Genomic DNA, 23,311 nt, shown 5'->3' on the forward strand with positions numbered 1-23,311 from the left:
CTTAGTTTCTACTTTCTATCATAAAATTAGAAACAGAAAAACAAAATGCGTTTGCCGGGAGTCGAACCCGGGTCTATTGCTTGGAAGGCAATTATCCTAACCGTTGGACTACAAACGCTTGATGTATTCTTTGTGCTAATAAAAATTCTTAATCAAAAAATTAAGTTGCGGAATTCTAAGGTAAGCCCAAGTCTGTTGATTCAACCTATAATTGACAATGCTTACAATTCACGCTGCTTAGCAAAGTCACGCTAAAAATAAGTTTACAACACACAAAAGCTTATATCACCAAATAATAAATAAAAAAAACCCACGATTACTGAACAAAGTTTAAATAAATAAAATCTACTGTTGTTTAAAAAAACTTATGATTCTAAAAATATTTTTTATAATGAGATAAATAATTAAAGACAAGACTCTCAACAATTTTTAATTGATAAAAAGTAGTAGAATAAGTTTCAATATTTTATAAATTAAACATAATTAGTAAATGAGAAAGTAATAATAAATTTATATAAAAATAAGAATGCCAAACACTGTAGGAAAAACTAAATTAACAACAAAAGAGAACAGATAAGTAATAAATATTTTTTCGTATTGATTATTTATTTATTTAAACTTGTGGATTTAAAAAAAATAAAATAAAAGTGTAAGTAGCGTCAATTGTAAATGAAACCAACCGACTTGGGCTAACCTTAGAAGTGGGCTTAGAATTCACTCCAATGTGTGGCCCATATTTTTGTAGTAACCCACTTGAGCTAAATGCGTGAATTGTTAAGTAGCTGACTTGGACCAAGATTGACACTTAAAAATGGGCCTTTGATTTGTCCCTACTCCATCTGAATACCCAAACAAGAAATATTTCCTATTCATTTTTTATGTCTCTCTTCTCTTTTCGGAATAAAAAATGCTTTTCGTACATCAAAACGAGACACTAATATATTTATGTATAAATATATGTGATTTAATTTATTTTTAATATATATTTATATTTTAACATATATTTTATAGTTGTGACTGATTTTGGTGTACACATAAGATAGTGATTCTGAATTTGCATTCATAGGCATATCATAACAATATTATAGTCGCATTCTGTTGTGAGGATTAAAGAAACGAGAAAATGTCATTAGGGTTCTTTCTTTTCCTCTGCATTTATGCAATTACTGCTATTGACATATCGATGATGCGATTCAATTATGTATTAGTTTCTTCACATCTTAGATTGGCAGTAGTAGAATGGTGGCAAAGAAGCTACCAATAAGAGTGGTAAAAGGATCAACAATTCTATTTCTTGAATTTACGCAACTACCAAGCTCTAACGGAAGATATTCAACAACCAGAACTATTTCTAGAAAAACAAAAATCATAGTAAAGAATATGTATGTACAAATTTATTACTGACTATAAATTAATTCTTCTTATGTTAAGAGATCAATATTCATCTTTTTTTGTTCACTGATCAAACTTCACCCGATACAGCATAGACATCATTCCGCTTCATGCTTTGAAAATTTTTGGACTTTGTTAGAGAAAAAACTAAAAACCTTATTGTTATATATATATATATAGGCAGACCAAAAAAGAAGCATGTGTGTGAGGAGAATAAGATTTTATATATCACCTTACTCGTTGTTTTTCTTTTAATGTCTGTTGTAATTAATGATTTGGGGGGGGGGGGGGGATTAGGTGCAATTAACTGAGGCAGGTGATTTTCAAAGTCCATAAACATTCTCAAGAGTGAAGTACCAACGTGGTTCTTATCTATTTTTAAGAATGACAATACGATCTTTCAAAATAAAATCGATTCACTTTGGTCTTCGTTCTCTGATTCTGTCACACAACGTGGTTCTTATGAGTATTTTTTTGTTAACTCTGAAAGAAAAATGCTGACGTGTCAGGTTCAGAAATGGATAGGAGTCTAACTGTCTCTAAATTTAAATTGGTTAGAGGTTTATTTGTCTTTATAATTTTTTAAATAATATTTTTTCCAATAAATTATTAAATATATGGTATAATAAGTACAAACTAATTAATAAATTATTCAAATTTAAAAATATAATTTATTATAAAATTAAATAAATCATTCTCAAATATAATTTTTAAATACATAAATAATAAACATTAAAATTCAGTTAATACATTAATAATAATAATAACCCTCTGATATACTATTAGTATTATGATCTAAATAATTTTTTACAATAAAGTGAAAACTAATGAACACATTACTTGATATATAGTAAAATATTTTTGAATAATAACAAATTTAATTTTTTATCTCTTTAAACTAAATTAATAATTCTATTTGATATCTTTATACTAAAATATTTCAATTTTTTTATCGTGTTTGTAAAAAATTCGCATCAAAATTTAATTTCTAAAATATTTTTTAAAAAATACATATTTAATGTTTGATATTTTTATCGTATTTTTAAATTATTTAAGAACATTTTTGTGATAAGAAAATTTAAATATATTTTTATTAACAACAAAATTATTGAAATGTATTTTTAATAATTTATCCTTGGGTTTAATATATGCACAATGCACAATATCCGTGCATACATCATTCATCTTTTCCAAAAGCAACTATAATAAGATTTTTTATTTTAATAAATAAAATAATTATAATAATTACTGAAATAAATAATTTAAAAAATATTTACTAAAATAAATACTTTCCTCTTATCTTGTTTACATTGTAAACGAGATAAAACACGTGAACGTGACACGTGTATATCTCGTTTACACTGTAAACAAGATAAGGCTGGGAGACATCTTTAAATATATGTCATTCACAGTCTTTGACCGGTCCCATTTTAACCTTTTCAAATAGAATGGCGACTTGAATAGGTGGTACCGTGGTAGTGAGAGGTCAGTCGTCCTGTACGTAGGTCGAGTGTACAGAATCAGCATGACTAACATCTCCAATCTTGGCGGAAAGTTCCATCACTTGTTCCACCATAATTCTCTCATGAATGTCGAACACGAGCCGGACATACTTGTCCCCTACAAGTCGAAATAGTCGAAACCGGAAAACTCCATTACCCATGGGAGCCAGCAACTTATACGCCACACATCCCACCTCCCTCACAACTGTATTCCCGAGATTACTTAATATCAAACTCTTCAACTCTGACAGTTACTTACACTTTGAGTCCGCAACAGTATCGGATTGTCACACTCAAATATCATCCCGTTGTCGCCATTTCTCATAGGACAATTAGGGTAAACATACACAACTATGTATATGTTATTATTGGCCATTGTTGCCTTGTTTTTGTGAGGAAAACGGAACAGAAAAAGATATAAAATGTGTGAAGAATACCAAGAGTTACGCATCCTTTTTATAGCTGTTGCAAATTTGTCTTATTGTATCTTGTTTATACTATAAACGAGATAATTTTTCACGTATCTCGTTTACAGTGTAAACGAGCGTGTCACATCCGGTGACAGATCTAGAAAATTTTGATAATGGGAGTAAAATATATATAACATAATAATAATTTAGGTTTAGCTAACATATATCTTAAAAACACATAACAAGCTTACTATTAGTGAAAGATTTTAAATTTTTATTTAATAACTACAAAATAAATACATTACAAACTTAAATTTTTTGAAATTTCAATAAAAATATTTTCAATTTGTAATCTCAATATGTCCTTTTAGGGCACAAGATAGATAAACTCTAATAATTTTTATAATAAAAATATTATATGTACACAAAAATTAGCTATCAAATTATTCATTAACTATTATGTATTTGTGTATAAATATATTTATTGTTTAATTTATTTTTAATGTGTATTTTGTATTTCAATATGTATTCTATACGGATAGTTACTTTTTATGTACATATAGCATAATTATTGTTATAATTATATTTTGTTATTGTAAAATATGATTAGTCTTCAAAATATATAATTTACAAATTAAAACACTAAAATAGTAATTTAAATAATAATATATAATTAAGAATTCTATTTTTTAGGTTTTATATTTTAAAAAAATTTATTAATTTTTTTAACAATATAATTGAAATCTCTCTCTTTTTATATATATCACTAAATAATTATTTAAAAATTCACTTTTTCATACAATCAAAAACCAATTCTAAGTGATATTCATAGTTGAAAAAGTTCTTTTAATTAATGTAATTGCTATAGAAAAAACTAAAAACTAATTTTAAGAAAAGATAAATAATATTTTTTGAGTTCATCTCTAAAAAAAAAAATCAATCTCATTTAAATTGAGAATTTATTCTTCTAATAAACATCTAATATGAAATTCTTAAATTGACTATTAAGTACAAAAAATTGAATAAAAAATTATTGTGGGATCAAATTCAATAATTTAATGGGAACAAATAAATATTATTATCATATACTATTCAAAAAATTTCAAATTGTAGTGAGAACACTTGCCGCCACTACAATATATATAGATCCGTTCCCTGGTCACGTCCAAGTTTATACTGTAAACGAGATACGTACAAAATTATCTCGTTTATAGTTAAACGAGATAAGAAAGATATTTATTTCGATAAATATTTTTTAAATTATTTATTTCAGTAATTATTATAATTATTTTATTTTTTAAAATAAAAAATCCAACAATGATATTATGATGTATGATAGTAGAGCATCGCCATATACTTTGGAGGGGAAGGATTCTTGCTTGCTCTGAGTATTACTATACAGAGCCTCATATCGGCTAGGCACGGATTGGGATGGAAAACTCTCCAATAGTCTTTAACCATATATAATTCTTTTCTTAGGCTTTGTTTGGATATAGGAAGGAAAATAGAAGGAAAGAAAATAAGAGGAAAGAAAATGAGAGGAAAGAAAATAGAAGGAAAAGTAAAATTATTTGTGTGTTGTTTGGATGAAGAGAAAATGAATGGAAAGAAAATAGAAAGAGAAATTTCTTTTGTTTGGATGAGAAGAAAAGTGAAAAAAAAGAAAATCATAATGGTATAAAATTACATTAATACCCCTATAATAAAATAAAGTATAAATATTTTTATTTATTTATGTTTTATTGCATTTTATGAATATTATAAAATATTATAATTTTATAAATTATTTATCTAATACATATATAATGTTTAAATGTAAATTTTATTATAATAATGTATTAAAACTATTAAAACTAAATTTATATTAATAATTATTAATAATAATAGAATTAGGGGTAGTATTGTAAATACATCAAAAGTAACATTTTCTTTCTTGTTTTCTTGCCTCTAATGGATGAAAAAAATTTTTTGTGGGACCCACACCAAAATTTTCTTTCCTTCCTATTTTCTTTGGTATCCAAACAAAGAAAAATAAAATTTTCCACTCATTTTCCTTCCACCACTTTTCTTTCCTCTTATTTTCCCTTAAACCAAACATAGTGTTAGGGTTCCAAAAAAAGTGAATGTATAAGAAACTATAGAAATATTTAACATTACGAAAATATTTGAGAGGTAATAAAATCAGTCTCAAATTATTTTATTTTATATTTATTAATTATTTTTTAAATAAATATATAAAATTATATATAATAAATATATAATTTTAAATATTATATATATAAAATTATAAATATTAATTAAATAAAATAATTTTAAATTTTTGTGTCCTAGCGTTACTCTTAACACAATTTGATCCCTAATTAGTCCCATCTCCTCTCTCCCAACGGACAAAAAGACAGTGAGAATATGCCCTAATTAATGTGCTTCAATGATTTGCTGAACATGCTTGAGTTAAATATAGAAAAATAAGGTCTCTATCATTCTTTAATATATCTTAAAGTGTAAATCTTTTTGTTTTTTTTTTTTTTGAGAAATAATACACATTTAATGTAATTAGTTTTTTTTCCCTCTATATATTCACTTTTATCTCTAAAATAACACAGCTCTTAAGTCTTAAATATATTCCAACTCCCTCATTCAAGAGCGACCCACCACCACTTCTAGAATCTACTACTACTACTTGCCTTAATTCCTTCTAATTTTGTTAGGTAGACAATAATTTTTGTGAACAATATAAATAATAAATTATAAAATTGGTCTAATAAAATAAAAAATTTTGATAAATAAACAATAATTTTTATAAACAATATGAATAATAGCCTCTAAAATTGGTCCAATAAAATAAAAATACACTACACTCCAAATTACCCACCTAAATCTTAATATTAGGATAACTATTCGCACACTTAGTGAATTAAACATCCGATATATCCATTATTCACATTGTTTAGTATTTTTATTGTCTATTTATACTTTTCTATAAAGTAAAAACATACTGTACCTCCAAATTAACTACCTAAATTTTAATATTAGGATAATTACCCGCACACCTAATAAATTAAATATTCGATATATCTATTATTTATATTATTTAGTATTTTTATTCTCTACCTGTACTTTTCCAATTCGTTTTTAGGCAAAGACATCATTTCAAGAACCTCAAAACATTGAAAAAAAAAAAAAGATTTCCTTTAGTCATGATTGATGTTGTATCAATTGACATCATGGACTTTAATTTTGTTAAAGGGAAGCAAAGGCACTTATTGATGATTAGGTCTTTAGCATTTATGGCTGTATTAGGAGTGCACATTAAGCTACGAATAAACTAAAATATCCAAATCTGGAAAGAAATCACCCTAACAGGTCCAGTATTACCTAAAAACGAAATTGATTAATTAAAGCCTTGAAGGTCCGCATGTTCATGTTGATCTCTGTCTCTGGTGGGTAGCAGGTCGTGTGGAAATGGCATTCCTGGCATGTTGCCTTGCAACCCCGTGAACCATAGTCATCATCAATGTCTCTTCTCTCTTTTCTTCATATCATCTCACCACCAGAAAGCTAAGGTTACTTGGTCTAGGTCACTCCATCTTATTTATTGCTTTTGTATTCAATTTGAATTTATATTAATTAATAGTTTAGGTAAGAATAAGATGGATCCTTGTTATTCATGTCATTTAAATCATATGGAAGCAAGTTGCTGATTTTGAATCGATTTCATGTAGTGGCAAAAACTGTGCAGCAACAAGAGACTATGAGATGTACATAGCCTAACATTTTTAATTTGATTATTATGTGCCCCACCACTGTGTCTCTAAATAATGTTTTTTTTTTTTTGTTAGTACAATAGACTAAGGAATAATTCGGATTAGATCTCTATTTAAATATTTATTGTTGGTCAATTAATTATTGAATGCATAAAATGAAATTTAAACTCTGTTTAAATAGATTACTGAGCTAACTAATAAACCAATCCAATTTGGTTGACTCTAAATAATGTTACTAGCTAGTGACCACCGTCTTGCCCAAGTGGATCCAAAAATGCCCATGGCCCTCGCCATTTGTGGCTCCCTCCTCCAGTCTCACGCATCTCCCTACTCTCACTGCACTTTGGCCGGTCAGTTAATCATGCACATAGCACGCATAGCAATTTATATATATAATGTAAGATTAAATCCAAATTCTATGAGCAAACCATGACAAATCACAAATACCACTGGGTCCTTTAACCTAGGCGACGGCAATAGCTTTATAGACAAGTTGAACCCCTTCATGTTAAAATAACCATAATAATAAACTAATCTTATCTTTGCACAACGTTTATAATTGAGCACATACATATGCGGCGCCAAAAGTAGGTTTAGAGCAACTATTCTCTATGCTGAGTGCTGATATTAATTTGAGAATAGAAAATTAGATTACGATAGGTAACCAATAATTTTTTTAAACAATATGAACAATCATCAATCAAATCAAAATATAATATATTTTTAAATTATTTACCTAAATCTTAATATTGAAATAACCATTTGTATATCTAGTAAAATAAACATTCAATATATTCAATGTTCATATTATTTAGTATTTTTATTGTCTACCAATACTTTTTTTAGAAAATTAATATCACCATCTCTTCACAAGAATAGTTTCCTTTGTGACTCGAATCGAATGAACCGATGTTGATAGGCACTTACAATTTTGTTCTTATTATTGATAATTGTTACCTAGATTATTTTTTTATTTGTATTTTTTTATATAGTGGGAGTACATAAGGAGTACATAGTATATAAGGGGTTACCCCTTATATACTATGTACTCCTTATGTACTCCCACTATATAAAAAAATACAAATAAAAAAATAATCTAGGTAACAATAAGAGTAAATAAAAGAGTACAACACAGAGATGGGTCCAAAAAGGTCTATTATCTACCAAATCTATGTAGAATCCTAATCTCCAATTCTCCATCTTAATTAATGTACAACGAGGACCTAATCAGACAAGGGGAAAAAAATTGTACATACAATTACACAAAACACTGTTGCAGCTTTCTAATTAAAATCTGTATATGTTTATTTGATACATAACTAACAGCTAATTCATATTTCATAATGAGTATATTATATTATATCTATCAGAAAGTCGCCGGAGAAGAAGAACCGACCAGAGACACGTAAACCTGACTCTGAATGACGGTTTTACCCATCTTGAACCCCGGCACCACCGTGAACCCCACCCTAAGCTCCCCTGAATCTGAATCATCACATGATTCCCCTGAAGAACAAGAACCTGAAACTGCATCCTCCGTCACGCATTCCATGTACACCTCAGAGAATCTCGCGTTCTTCTTCACCTGGAAGATGCTCACCTCTTCCTCGAACGACAACGCCAAACACTGCAAGCTCCACACGCGCCACGCCATCTCAGCGAACGCCGTGAAGAAGGGAGACTCAGGGTACCCTCCTGAGTTCACCATCTTCCTCTGGTTCAGGTTCCCGAACAAGGAACACTCCATCTTCGCATGAACCACTTGCAGGTACTTCGCTTTTAAGAACTTCGCGAAGGAAGAGTTCGGGTTGTGGGTTAGGTACTGCTTCGGGTTCAGTGATTTCAGCTTCTTGAACTTTTCAAAGTAGAGGCTCTGGTTTTTGTTGTGGTGGCGAACGGTTTGGTCGTTTTGGACATTGAAGTTTGGGTAGTTGAAGCCTTCGAAGATTGTTATGGAAACGAAGGACTCAAAGGCGAAGCACTTGTGGCTTGGTTTCGTGAAGAGCGCGTTTGGATGGATGAAATTGACGGCTGCTTCGAGGTCCCAATGAGCGTTCTCCATTTCCCTTATCATCATCTTGACGAAGCTCCTTATAGATCTCAACGCGTGGTGAAGAAAGTGGACGAAATGCGTTGGGTTGAGCGCGGAGAGTTTAAGGTTGTCGAAGATGGAGAAGGAGCCGCTGGAGTTGAGCTTCTTCTCTAAGGATTTGTTGAAGGAAACGCAGTCGTGGAGGTGTTTCTTGAGCGATGAGATGTTGCGTTCTTTGTTGTCAACCTCAGCTTGGAGCTTCTTGATGGTGATCTCGTAGGTCTTCATGAGGCTCTGTTGTTCTTGAACCTCTGCGAGCATGATGGTGATTTGTGGAGAGAGATCCAAGTCTCTTTTGATGAAGCTGCGTTTGAGTTCTGAGATGGCTCTGAGTTCATCCACAACGGCTTGGTCAGCGGCTTGTATTGAATCGTTGTTGTAAGGGTGCTGAGCCATTTGAAGCTCTGCGTATGCTGCTTTAATGGTAGTCACTCCTGCGAAGAGCCTCGCCACCAGCGCCTCCATAACTGCCCTGTTCCGAGCTCCTTTGTTGTCTTTGATGTTGTTAGGGTTGAGGATGCAGATTCCATTGCTTGAAGCGATTTTTGTTGCGCTGCTTCTGAGGCTAATTACTTTCTGGAATGTCTTGGCGAATCTCTTGCTCTTCAATGCTGATTTTGGCTTTATGGTTTCCATCTCAGCCATAAGATGTGTGTGTTTTTTTACAATGTTTGAGGCAGAGGCAGAGGCAGAAGCAGATTTTGGTTGGAAAAGTAGCCACAAATCATTGACTACTACTCTTATATCAGTGTTGTTGGAGCAAACACTGATTTATATTACTAATGAATAGTTAACGGGGATGATTAAAGAGCGGGAAAAGAAAAAGATGGTATATGGAAGTAGGCTTGAAGCAGAAGGAGTTTGACATATAAGCCACTCTCATTTTCTCTTCTTTTTCTTTTTTGTTTGCTAATTCCTATCCTTTATTAGGGAATAATAATAATAATAATATAAGTTGCAGTGGTGCTACCTAGAGATATCATGGTGTGTGGGGTCGATACGTGATTGATGGCCATGATGTAATTATGGACCCTACCGACTATGAAACTGTGAGTCTGTGATGCTTGACTTGGAGAACATCATGAACCATCAGGGGCTAGCTAGGAATCGAAACAAAGCCCAAGGGATGTTTTTGTTTTTGTAAAGGTGGTGGGGTGACATGTTAACTATCTTTTGAATCGGAAAAATTAAAGCAACTGATGATATGATTAAGCGTGCTACAGTAATTAATCAACAAATAAATATAGTAGTAGATAGATCCGATTGGGAAATGGAGTATCATGATAGATTCATAGTAGTAGGCTAAGCTGAATAAAAGTAAATTAGCATATTAACGGCAAAAAGAGTATAGGATAAGCTTCAAATTAAATATATAGGTCTTCTTGTTCACATTATAGCATTGCTTGGTTTTCCATGGGTTCTTGTGCTTGTTACTGTTTCTCTGTTTTGGAACTATTCACACTACACCATTGCCTTTGCAGAAAAAAAAAAAAACCATAAACAAGTGGCCCACCAGCCCGTGCGTGGTTAAATCTAACTACAATTTGCCAACTGTAATTCCCTATATATGGGTGTGTTTGGCAAACACGTTGGAGCGGAGAGAAGCACGTTTGAGCTTCTTGAAAGCTTCACTCTTATGTTTGGCCATTTTTATCTTTGTGAACGCAGAATTGATTCTGCCTCTGAACCCACGTTTAGGAGAAGCTCAAATTTGTAGCTTCTGCGTTTCACGTTTTACGTTCACGTTTAGGAGAAGCTCAAATATTTCCTTTTTACCAACCCTACCCTTCATTTTCTTCTATAAAAATGATACTAGTAACTATTATCTTCACAGTTATTCTTTGTAGTTCTTCCTACTTCTTCATAATTTTTTAGTTCCATTTTTTTTCATCAAAATCGTTCAGATTTATTTCAATCACTAACAAATTGAATTTTTTTTATTTTTATTTGATTTTATTCATATGAATTTTATTTACGTTTTATGGTATTTTTTTGTTCATATAATATATGTTGTTGGTTTTATGGAATTTTTATTATTTCTTATCTGTATAATTTTTTTCTATTCTTTGATGTACTCTATTTTTGTTTTGTATTAATTTTTTTATTTTTTATTCTGAATTTGTAAAATTTGTAATTGTAATTATTATATATTACGTTTATTATCAAAATTTTGAATAATATAAATTATGATCCTATAAAAAAATGACAAAATAAATAAAAAATTAATTATAAGTAACAATAGAGTCATAAATAATAAAAATTTATAGTCTAAAATAATACTAAATTAAAGAGTACTGACGATACTAAAAAAAATTATAGAATATTTTCTTTTTGTGTGACATTATAAAATTTATAGTACTCTCTTTTATATTTTTATTTTTTATTATATTTATTTTATTTATATGATAAATATTTTTTATAGTATTCTGATTTTGCAGGTATATAAAATTGATGTCTATTTTAGTAATTTTTCATCTAAAAGTGATTTTGAGTAGTATAATCCAAACAACATTTATTTTACTATAATCAATTTTAATACAAAGATTACCAAACATAAATCACGTTAACCCAAACTAACTTATCATCAAAATCAATTTTACAAAATCAATTTTATGCAAACTCTGGTTTGCAAACTGTAATCCAAACACACACTATGTGTAACTATGTATGTATTTTAATATAATAAATTGAATGACTTAATTTGTCATAGATAATACTAAAAAGGTTTATTTGTTCTTGGTAGTTAGGAGGGAGGAGCTGTCTCTTCTCTGTCTTCTAATCCAGCTAATAATTAAGCAAATGGGGATTGACGAAGACGAAGCTGGAATCTCTTCTCTTATAATTGCAAAACTATATGTATTGAATTGATAGATCAAGAAAATAAATTAAACTAAGCTATTGGACTTCCATTTTTTACTTTATTTTATCGAGATCGTTGAATTAAAATGAAGATATTGTACTAACCAGTAGTGTATTTCTTTTGTGATTTTGTCTGTCTTATATTGGAAATTTGGAATTATTAGTTATTATTATTATTATCTAGTATCTTGTCTTCATTGCCATATTTTCAAATTGAGAAATGTACTCTATTTCGTCAAATATAACGACGGGACATTGGTGGGAAAACATCACAAGCAGACGTAGCCGAAAGAACGATGGTGACTGAAGAAACACATTGCCCCCATCAGGATCTTAATTAGCTTATAACATGCATCATGAATAACATAGTCAACTTGGGACCCTCTCGTAAAATGGTTTACATACGATACCATCATGGTTTTGTCTCATTGTTGGTAAAATAAAAATGAAATGGTGGGAGTAGTATGATTTCAGTATGTAAAGCTAAAGCGCATTTGAGTTTTAATTAGGATAAAAGTTTGATCACTTTAACTTGAATGCAAGCAATTTGATAGGTCCATGCTACTACGCATTTGGAGGTTCCTTTGACTTGTTATATAGTGTTGCACAAAAGTGAATTTGGATGTCTATGCTAGAGACCAATTTCAATATACTCGAGTCATATACAGAGCTATCTTTTACCATTTGAATTTTGTCAATGCTTGATGATGTCAGAAAATATTTTACTATGAAAAAGTCTCAACAGTCAGCACTTTCATTAAAATTTAGTCAGTATTTAACTATTAAGAAAAGAGTGTGTAATTTTGTACCATTAAAAATATTAATAATGATTAATTAATAATTACAAATCTGTTAGGAATTTGAGTATTGTGGATACTCAAAGTCCCACATCTAATAATATGGGATGCTTGATGTTGTATATAAAGAGAATGGTTCTTCCTCTTTAAAGCTAGTTGTTAAGATGTGGTTTCCCCCTTTAATCACAAACGAGTTTGATTATTTTTCTATTACAAATTTAATTATTCTATTAAATAATATACTCAAATACATAAAATGATTTATGTATTATATAACAGAGTAGTCTTTTAGGATCCGTTTTCTCATTTCCTCTCAAGTCTTAAATTTATAATTATATCAACGCTTATTACTTTGCTTCTTGGATGTACAGCTTGCGACAGAAAATCATTTGTCTTACATTCAAACTTATCTTTGAGATCTTTTGTGGCATGCATGCTTATTATATACTATTAATATTTTGTTGTTAATAATGAATTCTATGTGAAGCCTTCTACTGCTAGAAGATTTATCTATACGATTGCCTGGGTAGTTGATACCTGCATGAGTAGTAAAGATAAAGAAAAATTGAATAATTTTAAAAAATCCAACTTTTGGTAGATGTACAGAAATAGACGTTAGGTGATCTTCACATGGATTCATTTATTTATTTTCTCACATTGACATATATGAACAAATAATTGGAATCATAAACAATTATATAATGTGGCTCCACATGTTCTGGAGGCTATTTCAAATTGAAAGAGGATCACTATCAGTATGCGCAGTAGTAGCTCGACGCCTCGACGTTGATGATTATTATTACCAGTACTTGTCTATTTCAAGAAATTAATAGTTGTTGAGTCTCTGTATATTATTATTAAGTAGATATTTCAATGGATCCGACTCCTCTAAAATTGTATTGTCACTTTAGAAAAAAAAATATATCATTAATCACCATTAAATTAAAACAGTGGAGCTCACAAATAATAAATGTTATAAATTCAAAAGTAATTAAAGCATATTTTTTTAATATTGTCACTTTAAAAGATCTTTTTCCTACTCCAACAAACTACGGTATTTTCACATGAGAATAATATTATGAATCACTAGATCATTTAGTCAAAATGTAATTTTTATATGAAGACATTATTATTGTCATTGAAGTATCCATCTTATTATTATTAGGTATACCATAAAAGTTATTGAACAATTTTTGCAACGGATCACAATTGGCACTTGGGCTTATTAATCATCGTACATGGGCTGCTATAGAAATATGGTTTATGGAGTACTAAAAAATGAATATCAGAGGGGAATTATGAATTATTTAGCTATTTGTTAGCTTAGTCTGTTTGCTCACACACGATCAAATTACTAAAAAGAATAAATTATGATAGTTTTCTAGTATCTAATCTCTAGAAAATAACATGACTCCTTAGTGATTAGCAACACATAAACAGCTTGTGTTGTAATTAGGCAGATCACAAATGGATTGCAGGAAACAATGTCAGCGCAAAATAGGGATGACCCTGACCCCACCACGCCCAAAATGCAGCCAAAGTGGAACTGAAAATGATCAGAAAGTGCATTATTTGTATATACTCCGGGTAACAAAGGAAAGGCATTGGACCAATGCCCTAAAGTGTTGCACTCAATTTTGGTTCAGCTTAACCCTTTTGTGTCTTTGTCCTTGCAAATCTAAGCACACGCGTGAATATAAGAGATATATGTAGAACCTCAATCTAGATTTGATTGCAAAATTGGTGTACCTCTCGCGTAGGGGTGGAAACAGGCTAGGCCAGGCCAGACTTTACTTTTAATAGGCCTGACCTGTCATATAATTAATTGGCCTGAGCCTGACCTGCAATCTGTTATATGCTCTTTATAAGGTATTAGGCCTGACTTGTTATTCAGCCTAGCCTGACCTGAAACCTGTTAAAAGGCCTGATAATTTATTAATAATATGAACCAGATACAGCCTATGAGTCTATGACCCTATGTTAATACTTAATAGTTAATTAATAATATGCTTTTGTGTTTTTTTTTTGTTCATTTTTTTTGGGGTCAGAACTCAGAATTAAGAAATTGTGATGTGGTTTCCATGATTCAACTATCTTGTAAGCCTTTTTTTTTTCTTTTATTTGAGAACGAAACCATACTTATTTCACACTTTCATAGCAACTAATCTATAATAAAAGATTACTACATGATTTATTTATTGTCCAGAAATAAAATCAATTTGTGTACGAAATTACACAAATATTCGTGGTTAATCCAAATTTTTGAGAGTTTTTCAGTGCCAGCTTGTGAGCTTCAAATAAAACAAAATAAAGGGATGTTTGTAATTTGCCATAAAAAGAAGCGGGTTCCAATCATAATTATTTTGTGAATAGGCTAATAGGCTACCGGTGCCCTCTCTGCAGAGAAGGTCACCGAATCCTTTGCCATCATAGTAACTCATTTTAAAAGAAATGACACGGTCAAAAACTGACTTTAAGCTTAAGCTCAATATGATAAGTCATAAAATTAGATTTAATTAACAATAGCTAAATTCATGCATATTCTGCCTACTCCCGGTAGTTGTTGCTTCGAAACCCAATTAAAAATGTACAACAAATTATAACTCTTTAAGAATTTTAGGAAGGCACGACACCTAAAATATATTTTTAAAAAATTAATTTTTAATAATTAAAATTTAATACATATAATCGATTAAATCGTGTTATTTTTATTAAAAGTAAACCCGAAAAATTGATTTGGCTAAAAAATCGATAAGAATCAGTCTAAATTAATATTATAAAAAAAATAATTTAGACTAATTTAAAATTTAATTTAATGATTTTTTAGCTAAATCAATTTGTCCAATATAATTTTAATAAAAATAACACAATTTAATCGATTATATATGCTGAATTCTATCAATTACACCAATTCTGTGTAACTCAGCCTCTGCTCGAAAAACATTTGGCCGAAAACAGAGAAAGTGAATCAAGTGGTTCCATTATTAAATTCTGATCCATGCATTAGGTGTTAAACTGCCAATGGCCATATAACATCTTTGACATTAAAAAAGATCTACTTTGTCAAAATTGCTGACTAGTGTATGTAGTTCTAGAAAACGCCATGGAAAATGTACACACACATATGTATAATACTGAAGAGAAATAATGAGATGAATCAAAAGCGAAGAGAATCATGGGAAGCCAAAAGGAGGAGGTGAAGCTTATAAGCTTTTTGTGTAGTCCAGTTTGTCGCAGAGTTGAATGGGGTCTGAGACTGAAGGGTATTGATTACGAGTACATAGAAGAAGACATCTTCAACAAGAGCAACCTCCTTTTGGAGCTGAACCCTGTCCACAAAAAGGTTCCTGTTCTTGTTCATGGTAACAAGGCAATTGCCGAGTCCCTCGTCATCCTCGAATACATGGATGAAACATGGAAGCAATATCCACTTCTGCCTCAAGATCCTTATGAAAGAGCTCTTGTACGTTTTTGGATCAAGTTTGCCGATGAAAAGGTAACAGAACCAAGATCTCTATGACTATGATATTAATTAATTTAACATATTTTAACTTTATTTATTTAATTACTAAATTAGACTTTGTGTTTGGGGATTTAGAATTTTTGTTTGTTTTAACCTAAAAGTTATAAATACTTCGTAAACTATTCTAGTCGTAATATTGAATAATTAAAGGTGTCAAAACACTTTTTAGTTTGTGATGAAACGATAATATAGACAAGTGAGATTGAGTGAGTCGATCTCTTATTGTATCAGAAATTGGGTAAAAGATTGAGCAGTCATTTCGATTTAATTCTCAAACTATAATGTGAACAAGTTAAGTTGAAGAGTCTTTTTTGTTGCGTTAATAAATTAAATAAAAAGAAGAGTGTTTTTTGTATTTAATTTCAACTTATCTTTTATATTTTAATTTTAATTATAATTTATTTTTTTTATTTAATTTCAATTCTTACTTGTTTTTTTTTTCCTTATAAATTAATTGAGTTGAATAACATATTAAGATGCATTGTAGGTTATGTACGGTGGATATGTTGCAATGATATCGATCGGGGAGGAGCAGGAAAAGAGAGTGAATGAGGTGAGGAAAGGAATGGACAAGTTAGAAGAACTGATCAAAGGGAAGAGATTCTTTGGAGGTGACAGGATTGGATTCCTTGACATAGCACTTGGATGGATCACTTACTTGCTCCCTGTTTGGGAGGAGGTTGGGTCTACGAAGATTCTGGATCCACTCAAGTGTCCTGCCATCTCTGCTTGGGTCAACAACATTCTCAATCACCCTCTCCTCAAGGACTGCCTCCCCCCTAAGGATGACTTGCTTGCTTATAACCACCGTCGCAGAAAGCAGTTCAATCCTTCTCTTTATGATTAATGAATTATCAGTTACGTATGCTTAAATAATTAGTGCTATTTATGTATGATGGAGTGGTGATATTTTTTACTTGTGCTGTTAATTAAGTTCAAAACTCAATGCGTTAATACAATAAATGGTCAAGTGTGTACTGCATTATATTATATTATCCTATGATCTAATCTAAAATAAATTAATTAAGTCAAGGATAAGAATACAGAATATAATAGAGTAGTACAGTTGGTCAAACACCCTTAAAGCACAGAAGTTCGAAAGAAGATGGACACGTGGCTGGCTATTGAGACAATGTGGTGAGGAAGTGCTACTGATTATCCAAAGGAATATGCCCTTTGGTAAAAAATTGCCGTCCAAAATGACACTGAAAATTTACACAAATTACGTGCTGAACCAATCATCACATGAATTATAAGTTTCTTGCAAATATATATACATAGAAGGAACAAAATAGAGTGCAAAACAAAGAAAATGGGAAGCAAAGATGTGAAGGTGGTTAGCTATTGGGCGAGTCCGTTCGGTAAAAGAGCTGAGTGGGCATTGAAACTGAAGGGTGTGGAATATGACTACATAGAAGAAGATATATACAACAAGAGCGACCTCCTTCTTGAGCTGAACCCGGTTCACAAGAAGGTTCCAGTTCTTGTACATGGCAACAAGGCAATCGCGGAATCATTTGTGATCCTTGAATACATCGATGAAACATGGAAGCAGTATCCATTGATGCCTCACGATCCTTATCAAAGAGCTCATGCTCGCTTTTGGGCTATTTCTGCTGAACAAAAGGTGACTTATATATAAAATTAAAAAATTCTATCACTTTATTTCCCTCAACGGGTAATTAACATCCAGCAAATATCTTTTTGTCCGCTTTAAATTTATCATTTTTACTGGTTATATTTTTTGATCGAGTTTGGATTATATTTCCCAGACCTCTCCTCCATCTACCTAGTCCTGTTCTCAATAGATGACTTCCGCTTTATGACTTCTCTCAGGTTAATCGATCTATTAAGATTTAGCTAGATACCCAAAAAAAAAAAAAAATTAGAAGCTTTAGTTAGAGCGAAAAGTTGGTTACTTTGAAACATCAAATCATCTAATATTGATTCAATTTGCCTTAAAAGCTACTTTTTTCAAATATATACTTTTTTTCAAAAATATTGTTTACACAAAATATTAATGAAAAATGTTTTATATACATATCTTTTTATGAATTAAATCTACCCAAATTAAACAACAGAATTTAGATAAGTGAGTGAGCAAATGAGATTGTAAAAGTGTTGTGAATAATTTTTGTTAATGTTAGATTAACTTATTAATTGAACTTGGTTCACAAAATAATATGTAGTGTACTATTATTCTATATTTATATATAAATATATGTATTATTTAATTTATTTTAATATTAATTTATATTTAATATATATTTTATATGATGTCTGGTTTAATATATAGTAATATACTTATTTTTTAGTCTTAATAATAAAATATTATAATTTTATATTTTATATTTTATTTTAATATTTTTATATTATATAATATTATATTTTAAATCATGTTTAATTAAATTTTGTTAATCTATTAGACTATTACATATAATTTTCAAAATTATATATATTAATTAAACATTTGGTAAATTCAATGTTTTCCATTTAGTTTAAAATTAAATTTGAGCACCGGAAAATAACATTATAATTTATAAGTATTAGAATGAAACCCGAGGCTGAGTAAAAATAAATTCGTCCAACCTCGCTATCTTCACCGTTGCTTGGAGAGGGTTTGAAAATCAAAAATCACGGGAAATAGTCAATATTATATAAATAGCAACTTTTATCCAACAATCAGAGTGGCGCAGCAGAAGCGTGGAGGGCCCATAACCCACAGGTCCCAGGATCGAAACCTGGCTCTGATAAATCAGAGTAGCTTCTGCCAATATGTCTTTTGTTCTCCCAACTTGGAATTTTCAATCTTCACTTTTCTGCTAAGTTAGTGTAACAATTTTCCAAATTCAAAGGGTAAATACTAAATAATACAAAGTGCACTTTATATAGGTTGGGGAAGGCTCATGGATTGCACTGATTAAAAGCGGAGAAGAAAAGGAAAAGGCTCTGGATACAGCCTCAGAGGTACTTGAGAAGATAGAGGAAGAGATCAAGGGTAAGAAATTCTTTGGAGGGGACAACATTGGATACCTCGACATTGCACTTGGATGGATCCCTTGCATTATTCCCCTTTGGGAGGAAGTTGGGTCAATGCAAATAATTGACCCTCTGAAATTGCCAGCCATCAATGAATGGATGACCAATTTCCTCAACCACCCTGTGGTCAAGGACTCCTTGCCCCCAAGAGACAAGGCCCTTGATTACTTCCACTCTCTCAAAAAGAAAAATGCTCCTAATTAATAATATACATATGCATGCTAATGTGTCTATGTGAGTTATTACCATCTATTTTCTATCGTTTAGTAAAAAGGATGTGTCAAAATGTTATGAATTGGTATGATATGTGACATTCATACCAAGTTATTGTGGAAGGCTTGCGTTGTGTTCTTTTTTCCATTAAAACATTGTCTTGTTTTGGATGAAATTTATAACGTTGTGGCAACAAATGATGATTTGATGTACGTTTTTCGGTTATCTCTTGAATTGATAATCAACATAATGTTCCAATGTTTAATCATTCGGTGGGCAATTCACATAAATAAAACGAGTTGAAAAAACTCTTATGCAAATACAATATTGTGAAACTGCAGACGAAAATACAACAATTTCAATTGTATGTAATCCGCGACACCCTAACGCGGATTCCAAATACACATAATCCGCTACATCCTGTCGCGAATTACGTTGAGAAGCTGATTTCACATAAACCGCTATACCCTGTAGCGGATTATGAAGAGAGTGGCTCACTATAAAAACCGCGTGAGGCTGTAGCGGATTTCATTTGAGGAGAGTGGCTAGAGACTTAAAGAGAGAAAGTAGAGAGAAGGGAGAGGATATTCTTAGAGCAGTGGAACAATGGAAGATGAACGGCGGTTGTACCAGCTCAACGACGTTGATCACGTAGCTGGAACCATCAATGAAGATGTAAGTCTCTTTATTTTCTTTCAATTGGATGATACCTGTATATTTTATTTAATATTAAGGAAGTTATTTATTAATTAGAAAGATAGAACCTTAGTTTAGCTTAGGTTTTGAAAATCAAAATTTGAAATTTAAAATTGGAAAGTTAAAATTTAAAATTAAATGTAGAGAATTTGAAATTTAAATTGTGCATGGTAAATTAGTAATTTTAAAACCTAGGTAGTTTAAGTCTTGAAACATAAGCTATGGTTTGGTGATGTCATTGTTAGAAATTAAGCAGGTGTTCTTTATTTCTGAATATGCAGCCAACCCGATATATTTATAGCATTCGTAGGCAACAGAATATACCGTTACATGATAGGATCATACCTTACTTGGAGAGGGCTGGGTTGTACCACCTGGCTAGGCTGAACACGCATTGGTTCTGGTTGGATGAGCCTCTGGTCAGCGCATTTATCGAGAGGTGGCGGCCTGAGACCCACACTTTCTATATGCCATTCGTAGAGTGTACTATCACGCTCCAGGATGTGGCATATCAGCTGGGGCTGCCCGTGGATGGCCAGGCTGTTTCTGCGTGCATGACTGACTTCCACCTGCACATCGAGGGGGCTAGACCGGCATGGGAGTGGTTCCAGGAGTTATTTGGTGAGCTTCCGCCACTGGATAAGAGAAAGTTATAAACGGTCCACTTCACATGGTTCCATGAGAGGTTCAGGGTGTTACCGACTGATGCTTCCGAGGAGACCGTGCGCATATATGCATGTGCATATATTATGATGCTTCTGTTGACACAGCTGTTCTTGGACAAGAGTGGTAATCGAGTCCACCTTCGCTGGTTGCCATTTGCAGCGAGACTTGATGACATAGGCAGCTATAGCTGGGGCGCAGCTGCGTTGGCCTAGTTGTACCGATGCATGTGTAGGATGGCAAACAGAAACGTCACTAACTTGGCTGAGCCCCATACGGTTGCTACAGTCATGGATCTTTTGGCGGTTTCTCACACTGAGGCCGCAGGATTTTGACGCTTTTTCTTTTCCGTTGGCATCCAAGTATTCGTTAATACACGTATTATTTCAAGTTATTAACGTTCTACATATGAAGTTACAATTGATGTGATATTTTTGTCATTCAGATGGGCCACATATTTACCCACGTCTGATGGGAAGGAACAACGTATTATTTAGTATCGTCTGGCATTAGATCGACTGGGTGATCGAGATGTAAGTCATTTGTTTTTGTTTTCAATATTTTATTAGTTCTTTCCCCACTTATTTGTATACATTGATACAATGCTGACTTGTCTCCTGACTATTAGATTGTGTGGGAGCCTTATGGTTTGCTGGACGTACTTGCAGTCATTCATCTAGAGATACTGACTGAGGAGCACAGTCAGTTATGGCGGGCGGTCACTAGTCTGATATACTTTGCAGTGATTGAGTGGCATCAGGTAAGCAGGGTCTTCCCACAGCTAGGGGGCATACAACATCTGCCCGAGCCAGCCCTGAACATAGAGTATCTTCATAGTAAGGACGGCAGGGGTGGAGATAGATGGTTCCCCACTTACTATAGGACATCACATGAGTATTGGGACGAGCGAGTTCGCTCTGTGTTGAGTATCCAGAGAGTGGCTGATCCTGGTCCATCCGCTGAGTTCCTGGACTGGTGGTACCGTGTTGCACATAGAATTCTATCACCGGGGATTGCATTCGCAAATCCCAGACCAGTTGAGGTTCCAGAGGATGCTGTACTCAGAGGGTCGTCCCAGGCCCCCGTTAGAGTTCCAGCATCGGATATGTTCGATAACAGACGCGTGGAGCAGAGACGACGTATTAGTACACGTGCCACTGATCAGGAGTGGCGCTGGCTCGACGACATGATCCAGGAGGAGCAGCTTGGTGGTGGTGATGACGGAGGCCAGGCAGATCATCGCCTGCGTCGATGTAGTGCTAGACGACAGGCTGCTCGTGCTGGACGAGCATCCGTCCACCATGATGACGAGGCTGGATCGTCCCGTGGTCACCCTACTGACACTTAGCCTGGTGGCACTGCGGAGGCTAGTATGGGTGGTACACCTTTTACTCACGTATCTAGCTCCCAGGCCATGAATGTAGCACGTAGATGTTTGCTGATCTTGCTACCACTACTTTCACCATGGATTTGGACGATCAGCTGGCTGGGCCACAATTCTATGCGGATTTCGCTAAGATCATACGGGGTGACGACGTTCAGCAGTATCAGAGTCCGATCCCAGGAAGTCCGTCCGAGCCTCCGGAGTACAGGCCACAGCCAGCAGATGTGCCATTCCAGGTTCCTGAGTCCTAGCTATCGGTTGACCTGAATAAGCCCGCAGGCAGCCCGTACGACACTTGGTTTGGCATGGGGGGGGGGACGCCGCCATCTGCATTTGGAGTTGTGCTACAGGATGCTCCACTCGAAGATCGGCGAGCGACCAGAGTTAGGCGTCCGACTCGATGTGGCACAGGCTCGCACCTACTTGGTCCATTTGGGGGTGACCATGATGATGATCGTGACTAGCAGTAGCGCCCATTGTGTTAGTTCCGACCGTTATATTTGTATGAATTATGACTTATTTATTTCCTGTTAGTCTTAAACACTTGTGACTATTATATTTGTATGACTTATGTAGTTAACTTATTTTGTGTTAGTGTTAATGCCTAGTGGCTATTATTTTTGTACGACTTATTGCTTATGACGATTACATTTGTATGAATTCGTGCATTTTGCATCATGGGTTGTTACTATTACACTGGTATTCATGGATTTGTTCCAAAATGAGTCACTCTCCTCATAATCCGCTACAGGGTGTAGCGGAATATACTTTGTGCCCATATGTTCATAAACCACTACAGGGTGTAGCAGTTTATGTGAAATCAGCTTCTCAACGTAATCCGCGACAGGATGTAGCGGATTATGTGTATTTGGAATCTGCGTTAGGATGTCGCGGATTACATACAATTGAGATTGTTGCATTTTCGTCTATAGTTTTACAATATTGTACTTGCGTAAGAGTTTTTTCAACTTATTTTA

General features: G+C 32.7%; 4 protein-coding genes and 1 non-coding gene across 5 annotated transcripts; 3 read left to right on the forward strand and 2 right to left on the reverse strand.

Moving 5' to 3' along the window:
* Positions 1–46: 46 nt before the first annotated feature.
* TRNAG-UCC (transfer RNA glycine (anticodon UCC)) lies at positions 47–118 on the reverse strand. The gene has a single exon. It is a non-coding gene; the product is annotated as a tRNA-Gly (tRNA).
* An 8,085-nt stretch (positions 119–8,203) lies between these two features.
* Positions 8,204–10,370, reverse strand: LOC112734980 (protein GRAVITROPIC IN THE LIGHT 1). Its single transcript, XM_025784532.3, has one exon. The coding sequence runs from the start codon at positions 9,803–9,805 to the stop codon at positions 8,435–8,437; it is 1,371 nt and encodes a 456-aa protein (XP_025640317.1). The 5' UTR covers positions 9,806–10,370; the 3' UTR covers positions 8,204–8,434.
* Positions 10,371–15,736: 5,366 nt separating this feature from the next.
* On the forward strand, positions 15,737–17,324 carry LOC140172890 (probable glutathione S-transferase). Its single transcript, XM_025784534.3, has 2 exons — positions 15,737–16,312; positions 16,827–17,324. The coding sequence occupies exons 1-2, from the start codon at positions 15,992–15,994 to the stop codon at positions 17,184–17,186; spliced, it is 681 nt and encodes a 226-aa protein (XP_025640319.1). The 5' UTR covers positions 15,737–15,991; the 3' UTR covers positions 17,187–17,324.
* A 227-nt stretch (positions 17,325–17,551) lies between these two features.
* Positions 17,552–19,816, forward strand: LOC112734982 (glutathione transferase GST 23). The gene is made up of 2 exons (XM_025784535.3): positions 17,552–17,966; positions 19,232–19,816. Exons 1-2 carry the CDS (start codon positions 17,652–17,654, stop codon positions 19,580–19,582), a joined length of 666 nt encoding a protein of 221 aa, XP_025640320.1. The 5' UTR covers positions 17,552–17,651; the 3' UTR covers positions 19,583–19,816.
* Positions 19,817–19,938: 122 nt separating this feature from the next.
* On the forward strand, positions 19,939–21,718 carry LOC112735670 (protein MAIN-LIKE 1-like). The gene is made up of 3 exons (XM_072229309.1): positions 19,939–20,266; positions 20,569–21,483; positions 21,579–21,718. Exons 1-2 carry the CDS (start codon positions 20,198–20,200, stop codon positions 20,941–20,943), a joined length of 444 nt encoding a protein of 147 aa, XP_072085410.1. The 5' UTR covers positions 19,939–20,197; the 3' UTR covers positions 20,944–21,483; positions 21,579–21,718.
* The last annotated feature ends 1,593 nt before the right edge of the window (positions 21,719–23,311 follow it).

This window comes from Arachis hypogaea, chromosome 20, assembly GCF_003086295.3.
Source record: "Arachis hypogaea cultivar Tifrunner chromosome 20, arahy.Tifrunner.gnm2.J5K5, whole genome shotgun sequence".
NCBI classification, from domain to species: Eukaryota; Viridiplantae; Streptophyta; class Magnoliopsida; order Fabales; family Fabaceae; genus Arachis; species Arachis hypogaea.

Excerpts from the sequence above, each read along its gene's own strand:
- LOC140172890 (XM_025784534.3), top strand. The coding sequence starts at position 15,992 with ATGGGAAGCCAAAAGGAGGAGGTGAAGCTTATAAGCTTTTTGTGTAGT. Across the intron at positions 16,313-16,826 it reads TCAAGTTTGCCGATGAAAAG|GTTATGTACGGTGGATATGT; the intron begins GTAACAGAACCA and ends GATGCATTGTAG.
- LOC112735670 (XM_072229309.1), top strand. The coding sequence starts at position 20,198 with ATGGAAGATGAACGGCGGTTGTACCAGCTCAACGACGTTGATCACGTA. Across the intron at positions 20,267-20,568 it reads CTGGAACCATCAATGAAGAT|CCAACCCGATATATTTATAG; the intron begins GTAAGTCTCTTT and ends CTGAATATGCAG.
- LOC112734980 (XM_025784532.3), bottom strand. The coding sequence starts at position 9,805 with ATGGCTGAGATGGAAACCATAAAGCCAAAATCAGCATTGAAGAGCAAG.
- LOC112734982 (XM_025784535.3), top strand. The coding sequence starts at position 17,652 with ATGGGAAGCAAAGATGTGAAGGTGGTTAGCTATTGGGCGAGTCCGTTC. Across the intron at positions 17,967-19,231 it reads CTATTTCTGCTGAACAAAAG|GTTGGGGAAGGCTCATGGAT; the intron begins GTGACTTATATA and ends CACTTTATATAG.